This window comes from Carlito syrichta, unplaced genomic scaffold, assembly GCF_000164805.1.
Source record: "Carlito syrichta isolate Samal-C Ts95f unplaced genomic scaffold, Tarsius_syrichta-2.0.1 Scaffold316494, whole genome shotgun sequence".
NCBI classification, from domain to species: Eukaryota; Metazoa; Chordata; class Mammalia; order Primates; family Tarsiidae; genus Carlito; species Carlito syrichta.
The window spans coordinates 458,462-469,252 of NW_007260590.1; the positions used below are offsets into that span (position 1 = coordinate 458,462).

A 10,791-nucleotide genomic window follows, 5' to 3' on the forward strand; every position below is an offset into this window, starting at 1 on the left:
TGTATCTTTTTCATAGAGTGATTTGAGTTCTTCAGGGTATATTCCCAGCAGGGGGATTGCAGGGTCATATGGAAGGTCAATATTTAGAGCTTTTAGGAATCACCATACTGTTTTCCACAGAGGTTGTACTAGTTTGCACTCCCACCAAGAGTGTAGAAGTGGTCCCTTTTCGCCACACCCTCTCCAGCAACTGTTATTTTTTGTTATTGATAATTGCCATTCTGAATGGAGTTAGGTGGTATCTCAGTGTGGTTTTGATTTACATCTCCCTGATGATTAGTGAGGTTGAACATTTTTTCATGTGTCTGTTGGCTGCTCGGATGTCTTCCTTTGAGAAGTGTCTGTTTACCAGAATTGGTGAGCTTAAGACTGGACACAGGGCTTATGTTTCTTACATAATTACTGTGTGCCAGAAACTGTGCTAAGTGCTTTTTGTGTGTTGCCTTATTTACCCTTCAAATCATCATGATGGTTTAGACACTCTTATTTCCCCCCTTTTAACAGATTAGGAAGCTGATTCACAGAAAAGTCAAGAATCATGATGTCCAGAGACATAGCTAGGTGGTGATGATGTTATAGGATAAACTTTACAATCTGCTTCCTTGACTATTCTTTAAGTGGCTGCGAGGAAGGTTTTACTGCATTGTTCCTACTTCTGCATCTTAGATCTAAGTTTCTGTGGGAGTTCATAGGCAGAGTCAGTTTTTTCTCTCTTCGTCATCACTATAATCATATTGTGTGGTCAACATCATCTTTCTGAGGATATCTTTTTCTTTCACATGGACAGCCAAGAGACTTCTAGCTCCTGGGGCATTGCAAAATTCATTGACGGCAGGGATCAAAAGTTTTATAAAGCAAAAAAAAAAAAAAAAAAGGAGCACTAAATTAATCATTGTGTCCCATGTCACTTTAAGTGGGCATGTGTGAGAGTGAGAAAAAAATTGACAATATTATCATTAAATTTCCTGATATTTAGATAAATAAATCATATGCTAGAGAAAACAAAATATTTGTCCATGACTTCACAGCCATCAAATAACAGAGCCAGATCTAGAACTCAAGTCTCTTTCCAGTCCACTGTGAAGAATTTATCCTTTCTGTTGCATGTTTTAGGAGAATTTGATTTTTCTCTGTCTCAGTAAGCTTGAGATTATACTTCTCTGTGACTTTAGCACAAAATTTGCTGTACCCCTAGGACTAGACCAGCAGAGTACAATTTAATAACTGTGACCTTCACATTTACCCAAGTATCAATTTAGAAAATGATAATAGAGTACCCTAAAAGTGTTGCTATAACTTCACCAGATACTTAACCTCATCCTTATGCATTGAGTGGAAAATATAGCTAATTTAGTCTTTATCACTCCTAGCCATTTTTTCCTGCATCCCAAATGAATGCATAGTCCTGAGCCCAAATTTGTTTGAGATATCTCTATGTTGGCCATTAGCAAAGTTGGTGTTCTGGAATAACAGCTTTACAAATTGCTATACAATGAGGGATTTAGTTTGGTATAAGTCTGTATATAGAGTTCTTAGTTTCCAGAAGTAGAATTGGCATAGGGTATATCTTGTAAAGATTCCACATCTTATGTGTTCTTCTTGTAACATAATGTTAGCTCCCTTCATCAAGAAGTAAGATCCATGTTTTCTCCCTTTGAATTTTGGTAAGTCTGTGACTAATGTGGAAATGACACTGGGACTTCTAAGACAAAGGGCTTTTGCCTGATTTTCTTAGGACATTTGTACAATAAACGCCTTCCAATGCTGTGAGGAAAGATACCACACTGACAGAAGACGTGGCCACCTGTTCCAGCCACAACCCCTTGAGTATCCCATGTGAAATCCAGCATCAACTGTCAGACATGTGTACTTCAACTGCCCCAGCTGACATGAGTGATCAGAGAGCTGCTGTCCTTACCAAGCTCTGACCAAATTGCAAAAATACATATTGTCATTGTTTTGAGCACCAAAAATTCAGGGTGGTTTGTTGATCATAGAAGCACAAGTCATAACAGCATTTCTGGAATCTATACATGGGATGGCAAAATGGATTCAAAAAGTCTGTCAGGTAAATACTTTGATGCAGAGGATGGTTTAGGCATCTGGACAATCTAAATCCCTAATCCATCTCTGTCAGGGAAGAAAGGAATTTCGTTTAGATATGCTCATTTAGTAGAAGAGATTTCAGGCTTGAATACATTCTGTCATCGGTCTTCTCCTCCCTGTTACCCATCTTGTCAAATGGCTCTATTTTCTTTGCCTTAGTACATCTGCATTCTGGCCCTCGTGCCTGTGGTCATCTCTGTGGGTGATCACTTCCCCTCTGATAACTTCTTTCTTTTCTCTGCACTTCTTTGGTTTTTTTAAAATATAGAGTTCAGCCGGGCTCAGTGGCTCAGCCTGTAATTCCGTGCCTTTGGGAGGCTGAGGTGAGTGGATTGCCTGAGCCCGCGGGTGGGCAGCGAGACCTCATCTCTACAATAAATCAAAAAAAATCAGCTGGGCGTGGTAGCGCACCTGTAATTCTGGCTACTTGGAAGGCTGAGGCGGAAGGATCACCAGAGCCCAGCAGGTCGAGGCTGCGGTGGCCGGGAGCAGCCACTGCACTCCAGTCTGGACGACAGAGTGAGACTCCAACTCAAAAAAAAAAAAAAATATATATATATATATATAGAGAGAGAGAGAGAGAGAGAGAATTCATTGAGCACAGTGTCCTTTTTTTTTTTCTCTCTCCTTTAAAAAGTTCAGGGATGCTGTTAAAAAGGAATTGTGGGGATTTTTTTAAAAACTGGTAATAATAAGCCGGTTGCATTATAGAATCCATCAAAAAGGTCAAAGGCACATGATATGCTATTACAAGTCATCACTTAGATAAAGTATTCAGCCCCTCTCCCTTAATTTTTTTTTCACATAAACTTTAATGAGAATGGAAAGGGCATGACAAGAATCATTTCTCCTAAAAATGATTGTAAGAAGGAAGATTAGACAATGTGGCCCATTCTGATGAATGTTGAGCTGGTGTGCTTGAGTTCTTGTAAGAGCCCCAGGCCTCCAGTAGTCTTCCTCTTTCCTCTCAAAGACCATTAAAAGCCGAGTCATATTATTTAATGACTAGAGGCTGTAGAATTATAGCAAAGCATAACGTGAATCCTAGTATCCAACGTGAAAGGAAAGAAGGGTATCTGAATATTAATGTCTTCCTGCAAAATGACAGGATTCTCATTTCCTTGCTAATAACATGTGAAATCCAGATTTTGTTTCTTCTCCTTATGTAGTTAGAAGGTCTGCTGAAAGCCAGATATCAATATTAAAAACCTTTTGTTGTTATTGATGTTTTTTTATTTTCTCCCTAAATTGGAAAGGCTTGTTTGGATCCTAACGCACAGAAGGCTTATGAGATTCCTATTATAATAAAGTAAGTGCCTTTGTGGGCTATGGGGGTAGTGCCAAGGTAAAACATAGAAAACTCACATAGAAATGGTGCCTTTGCTGTTGGTAGAAGTGTAAACCAATACAACCTCTGTGGAAAATAGTGTGATGATTCCTAAAAGTTCTAAAATTTGACCTTACATACGACCCAGGAATCCCACTTCTGGAAATACACCCATAGAAACTCAAATCATTCTACAAAGAAGTTACCTATACACGCATGTTTGTTGCAGCATTATTCACAATGGTAAAAACATGGAACCAACCATGCTGCCCATCGAAAGTAGACTGGATTTTAAAAATGTGGTACATATATATGATGGAATATTATGCAGCCATAAAGAACAAAATCATGGACATCACAGCAACTTGGATGGATTTAGAGTCTATCATACTCAGTGATTTATCACAGAAACAAAGAACTGAGTACCACATACTCTCATTCATAAGCAAACCCTAAGCATTATCGTAATACTATAAAGACATTGGCAGTAGTGAGACACTGCCAGGGGAGGGAGAAGGGCACATAACATCAATAAGGGCACCTGATCTCAAACCAGGTGAAACAGGGACCAGAAGGTGGCCCAAACTTTATCTGTAAGGTGACCACTTATCTACCTACTATTGAATTGTACCCTATTTTTTAAATTTGTTTATTTATTTTTGTTTATTTTAAAGATGTGGGTATACCCCATCTTTGAATAAAAATAAAAAATAAAAGAAAAAAGATCCAAAGCTGAAAAAAAAGATATGGTACCGTTGGCCACACACAGATATAGCCATTGATGCAAGTGTATGGGATCAAAGCAACATTTCTCACAAGAGATCAGTATCTACTCCCAGGTGAGCTGTACTGCTATTTGGAAGATAAAAAGTTTGTAGTTGTGGAGAAATTTAAATTAGATACAAGTTAGGGGAAGCAACTTTGGCTCACTGGAAAATATACTAGTCTAATAACTGAAAATATGTGTTTTGTCTGGTCTTGAGATATAAGCAAGCAAAATGATGATTTAAAAAAACCCATATTTAGTTGGACATGGTAACCCATGCCCATAAACCCTGCGTTTTGGGAGACCTTGGCAGGAGGATCATTTCAGTCCAGAAGTATGAGGCTACAGTGAGCTATGATCACCCCACTGTACTTCAGCCTGGGTGACAAAGCAAGACCTCATCTCCAAAAATAACAATAATAGTAGTAATAGAATAAAATAAAAATTATATAAGGTAATTACCATCTATTGAGTATTTAGTATAGAATATGCACAGAACTAAGTACTTCATATTTATTTTTACATTTAATGCTCACTAAATCCCTATAAGAAAGGTCTTACGTGTGACAATCAGAAGCAGAATGAGATGAAATGATAACTTGCTAAGGTCAAACATATATTAAGTGGTGGACCTGAAATTTAAACTCATTCTAGAATATTTCAAAGCAAGTTACTGATCATTATTCTAGTTTCATTAGCTCAGTGACTGGGGCAAGTGACTTCCCCTCTCTAAACCTATAAAATTAGGATGATTTTCTTTGTTCTCCGTCTCTGTAGCAGTTTTCTATAACTCCATCTCTGTAGCAGTTATCTATAACTACCACTTAAAATCACTACAGACTTGATGGCTTAAACAACACAAATTTGTTATCTTACAGTTCTGAAATCTGAAAGTCCACACAGATTTCACTGGGCTTTAGTTAAGGTAAAGGGAAGTCTGGTTACTTCTGGAGGTCTTGTAGGGGAATCCATTTCCTTGCCTTCCTAGCTCCTGGAGGTCGCTCTAGCTCATGACCCCTTTCTTAAATCCCTGCAACTTCTCAGTTTCATCATCATATCTCCTTCCTCTGCCTTTGACTCCTCCTGCCTCCCTCTAATGAGGCTTGGGATTGCATTGGGCCTATCCGGATTATCCAGAATAATCCTCTCATCATGCTCCTTAACTTAATCACATCAGAAAAGTTCCTTTTTCATAGAAGATAACATTCACAAATTCTGTGGATCAGAACCTGGACATACTTCAATCTCTGTTCATCCTATCACAAGCTCTGATTTTTTTTCTTTTTCATATTCAGGGATGTCATAAAATCCTGTGACCAGTAATTGTAGAAAGGTGTGCAGTTGCTTAACTGTTTCTCCATCTTATTTACTCGCCTTTCAGCTGGAATAACTTCCAGCACAGAGTTGCAACTTCATATAACTCCCATGACCCAATACATTGTCCCTCTTTCTGGACCCTTATATTAACTTTAACTTCATTGTTGTACTGAGTGATTATTCAAGTGGGGACACTCTGTTATGTGGGGACACTCTGTCATGCCTGCTTTCTCAAGTAGTGGCTTTTTTTTTTTTTTTTTGTCATTTTGAGCATACTTTCCCCTGTCTGGTTAAGATGCCGTCATTCCTCTCATTCATATGCATGCTGACTCATCATCAACTTTGTTAACCTGTCCCTGGCTTGTCATCCTTGACCTGCTTATTTTGAGGCAATCTCTGCCCATTTCCTTTTTTTTTGTCCCAAATGGATAAGGCTATATCTTGAACCCCTTGAGCATTCTACTGTGCTTTAAGCCCAGTAAGCTCAATAATGTAACCCCTGAGCTAACCACACATAGTCTCGCGCTCTCTTCAAATTAAGGAATCCAACATTGTCACAGGAAATATACCTAGGTAATGCCTTGAACCTCCAGTAAAGACTTTTTCAGCCCACAGGCCCCTTCCTCTCTGTCAGCTCCTCACCCACTGACTAAGTGCTTGTGTCCATGATTTTATTAGCTCTGTGAGACTTGCATCTCTCTTATCTCTGGGATCTGTGGAAATAAACCTCTCCACCATTCTATCTGAGTGTTCACGCCAGACTACACTGAATCTAACTCAAATGCCTCACTTAACAAATCAAAACGCATACCTTAGTTTTTCTTTTACCCATGTCATTAATACAAATATTCATGTTGGCCCAGATTCTACAGAAGCTAGACTTTGCTTACTAGATGCAGAGCGCTGCCACCATTAGTGTCTTAAGTTTATAATGAGCCATATCAAAAGTGCTCATGCTTACTATTTAAGACTTACCCCACCCCCTAATCCCATCCCCACAAATAGAATGAATGTCTGTTATTAGTGACTCTGTTCCAGCTTGTAAAGAATCTTTAAAAGATTTTTCCTTGTGAATGAATCTATAAAAGAATATTCCTTATAAATGATAGGAAATAGAACATTGCTTTCTGCTAGGAAGATTGATCTAGTATTAGCCTATAGACAGATACCAGCCACATATTATGAGGTCATTGGTATTTTTTTCTGTTTCCAAGGGATCATGAAAGAAATAACCCTCAACTTTTTGTGATTCTTTTGTAACTGTTGCTGAAACTAATCAAAAATCGTGTCTTGAATTTTTTATGTATGGTTTATCAGTTGTTTCATGTGATTAATAATGAGTCTTTCACTCTTCCAACTTTATACACTTATGTATTAAGTATGAGCAAATAGATTGATAAATGCAGATACCAGATAAGTATAGTCAATAAATGCATTAGTCTTTTAAAATTAACTTCAGCATCTAATTCTACCAAAATAATTAGTTGTGTGTTTGTTTGTTTTTTTATTTGAAAGATGTGGGGTACAATTCAGGATTAGGTATACAGGTTGTATCTTAAAATGGACATTTTAAGAAGACCCAAATGGGAGGTTGAAAAGAAAACTAATAATTATTGAACACTTACCAGGCATACTGCTAAGCATTTTACACTGATTATCATATAAAGTAAATTAGAAACAATCAGCAAAAAATTTTTAAAATGCAATGAGTATACAGATACATATTTAAATAAACTTTTTGCTTATTTATTTATTTTTTACTTTTTTTATAGGGAGAGGTCTCACTACATTGCCCGGGATAATCTTGAACTCCTGGGCTCAAGCAATCCTCTCACCTCAGCCTCCCAAAGTGCTTGGAATTATAGGCAGGAGCCACTGTGCCCTGCTGCTTATTTATTTTTTAATTATAGTCACCTTTTTAAAATTGACTAGTAACTAATATATTTATTTATATATTTGAAAGTCTTTACAGACCACAATTTAGTGTTAGATGGAAACTAGTATAATCATCATAATTAGCAGCAGTAGCATGATAAAACTTAAGCATGTCTCTGAAAATACAAAAAACCTCAGAATTGATTTATTTAAAAATTTGTATTTATTCCTACATGTTTAAACTTCAGTCACCTTCAAAGTACTCTTTGTTGGATGCAATACACCTATCCAGATGCTTTTTTCACTGCTCAAAGCAGTTTTGGAACTCATCAATTCTGATGAGTATTCATGCTTCTGCCTTTTTTGTTTCACCTCTTCCACAGTGGCAAAACGCTTCCCTCTGAGGACTTTTTTCATCCAGGGAAACAAATTTTTAAAAAGTCACTCAGGGTGAGATCTGGTGAATAGGGAAGGTAGAGCATGGGAGTCATGCCGGTTTTTTTTATCAAAAACTGCTGAACACTCAGTGTAGTGTGACAGGTGTGCTCATAAATCCCCCGTCATGAAATGGATAATTACATTGAAAGAAACTCAAAAAAACAAAACAAAACAAACTTCACCGAAGTTGATCTCAGCCTCTCACAACAATGCTAGCTGGTACACTAATGCTGATGGGCTCCTAGAACACTTACCTAGTGGGGGAAGGCTGAACTACAAGAAGCCTACCCTCCAAAAGAGAACTTTGGTTTTTTGCCCCCCCCCCCAAAATGCACATAGCTTTTATTACTTAGAATGAATTTTAAGAAAAACTAAGAGATAGTGAAACTATGCAAAAGAAGAGACAGGTTGTCTTCTTCTCACTTTCTAGATTGTGAAGCAACAGGTCATAGTGATACCTTGTTCAAGAATTCAGGGACCATTTTGGGGGAACCTGTAGAACAATTGGGGATATTGTCTGACTATGTTCTTCTTCAGAATGTCGCCCATAGCACAAGAGATAGAAGGAATCTTGTCTAACTCTAAACTCGTTCATTTTTTTGTCTTCCTCAGGTAGCGCTGGCACTCCAGTGATGTTTAACAAGAATGGTGATGCACCTGGGCGTTATGACATCTTTCAGTATCAGACGACAAACACCACCAACCCTGGTTACCGTCTGATTGGGCAGTGGACAGATGAACTTCAGCTGAATGTGAGTTTTATTTGCTCCTCTTCTTCCCGCATATGATGAATGAATACACTTTTACTTTGCTCAGTTAGAGAAATGTTTCTTATTTGTATAACTGGTTGCATACACAAGTGAACTTGCAACTTATTATGGGCATCGATAATAAGTTAATATAACAGTGATGGTGATGATGATGTGAAAGACGAATTGAGTTTTCTGCATTATTTTCAGCGCCTGTGTGGATTATCTCATTTACTCATTTGAGACTCAGGTTGCTTAACAATAATGTTATCAACAAACAATTTCACAAGATCTTTCTCTTAGTCAAACTCTTTCTTTCTTTCTTTTTTCTTGGTGGTTTTTTTGTTTTTTATTATTATTTTATTTTAGTGTGTCAAATTGGTTTATATTGAGTTTATCTGCATAATTGCCTTGTTAGCCATTTCTATAAACTCTTTTTCTTTCTATAAAGTATGATCTTACGTAAGCAGCTACTTCCTTGCACAAGCTTATGTCAAGTCCATCAGTTGATGTCCCAACTTGAAAACAGTCAGGCAGAGAAAATTATTTTAGCTTTTTTGTTCTGTTCAGGCCTTGAAAGGATGGGATGAGATTCACCCATACTGGGGAGGTCAATCTTACTCACTGATTCAAATATTCATCTAATCCAGAAATGCCCTCACAGACACACCTAGAATGTTTGATCAAATGTCTGGGCACCCCATGGACCAGTCAAATAGAACATAAAATTTATCATCACAGCCTCTCTTCCAGAAAAACTTTTTCTATGTTTTTTCTAAAGCTTAAAATTTTGCCATTAGCCTCTATCAGTCTATATCTTAGGAGGCACTTTGGGGATTATTAAGAATAAAGTTTCTTGAGCATGTATATCAATTTTGGGGAGGTGAGGGTTTTGTGCTGTGGTTTCTAGGAGGAGAGGTCTGTGTTTACAGGGAGGGGTGAAACTATCACAGTCCAATTAACTCATTTGCATGTTGCCCCAGCCTAGATCTGTCTGTACTTGTCCATTTCTCTCTCAAGCTGTCCTGAGATCCACCATCCAAATGAGCTGATGCTAAAATTGGACCCAAATGTATTGTGATCTGGCATCTAGGAATGAATGAAGCCAGATTGCAAGTGCTATTCATGACTGAGAAGAATCAAATGGCCAATGCCAGCAAAGAAGCTAAAATTATTCTGAGTCTACGGCACATACAAGTAAACACTTACATATATAACACATACAAGTAAAAAGAGAAAAACTAAACAAAACAAAAATACTTTAGAGATAAACCTAAGGGGTGATAGTTGTAATCAGAATCAAAGATGTGGCTGACATATTCAAAGTGTTTTTATTGGATGTTGCCTGTGTGCTATGAAGACTAAAGGTAGACAGTCAAGGTCTATAGTATATCTGTGAAGAGCTCAGGGATTATTGTAAAACCTAGTAGATTAAATAGATTCATTAATATTTTCTAGCATAACCCCCTGTACCATTGTTAAATTTCTGGCATGTGTAATTTGTCCATGTACTTGAGAGTTTCCAGTTGGCATATACCAACTTCAGATCTCACCTTGGAGTTCTTAGCACACCATTTTTTAAAAACCAATGTAAATACTGGTTTTATTTTTCTTTGTTTAATTTGTAGTTTATCCTTCATAAAAATTATATTTGATTGGTCATTCAGCAAGTTTTTATTGTTGTGGTTTTGCTTTTAAATACGTATTATAAGTACTGAGAGAGCCAGTGAGTAGGTACAAAATAGCGATAAAACAAATATGATCTCTGTTTCTGTACAATTGATCATATAAGATGAAGTTACAGGGCACACAAGTAAACAGATATGTATGTGGAAATTCCAAAGTGTGATGAGAGAAGGTAGGAGAATGAATAGTAGTGGTGGAAAGGGAGGTACCTGCTACATGAGATGCCAGCAAAGTGAAAAGTAGAATGACCAAGCAGGTTAGACGGCTGGTCTGACCTGATGATATAATCACTAAGAGAGAGAGGAGAAGTCATAGGAGGATATGTTAGAGCAATAGGTAAGAACCCTATTCATGTTGCTCTTTAAATGCCATGATACAATTTTTAAATTTTATTCTGAGTGCATTTAAAAGCCATTAAGATGTATTAAGCAAGAGAAACAGGAAGTGATTGCATAAAATAGCAATAAGCATCACTTTGACTTCTGAGAAGTAATGAATTGGAAGGGGCAAGAGTGACAGTAGAAAGA

General features: G+C 37.4%; 1 protein-coding gene across 1 annotated transcript in view; it reads left to right on the plus strand.

Annotated features, from left to right (window-relative positions):
* The window catches only part of LOC103277169 (metabotropic glutamate receptor 7-like), a gene marked incomplete at its 3' end in the record, with an annotated part of 254,759 nt that extends 246,178 nt beyond the window's left edge, over positions 1-8,581 (plus strand). The window contains exon 7 of the mRNA XM_021707312.1: positions 8,442-8,581. Coding sequence (XP_021562987.1) covers positions 8,442-8,581 — 140 coding nt within the window. The remainder of the gene's footprint in view (positions 1-8,441) is intronic.
* Positions 8,582-10,791: the final 2,210 nt, after the last annotated feature.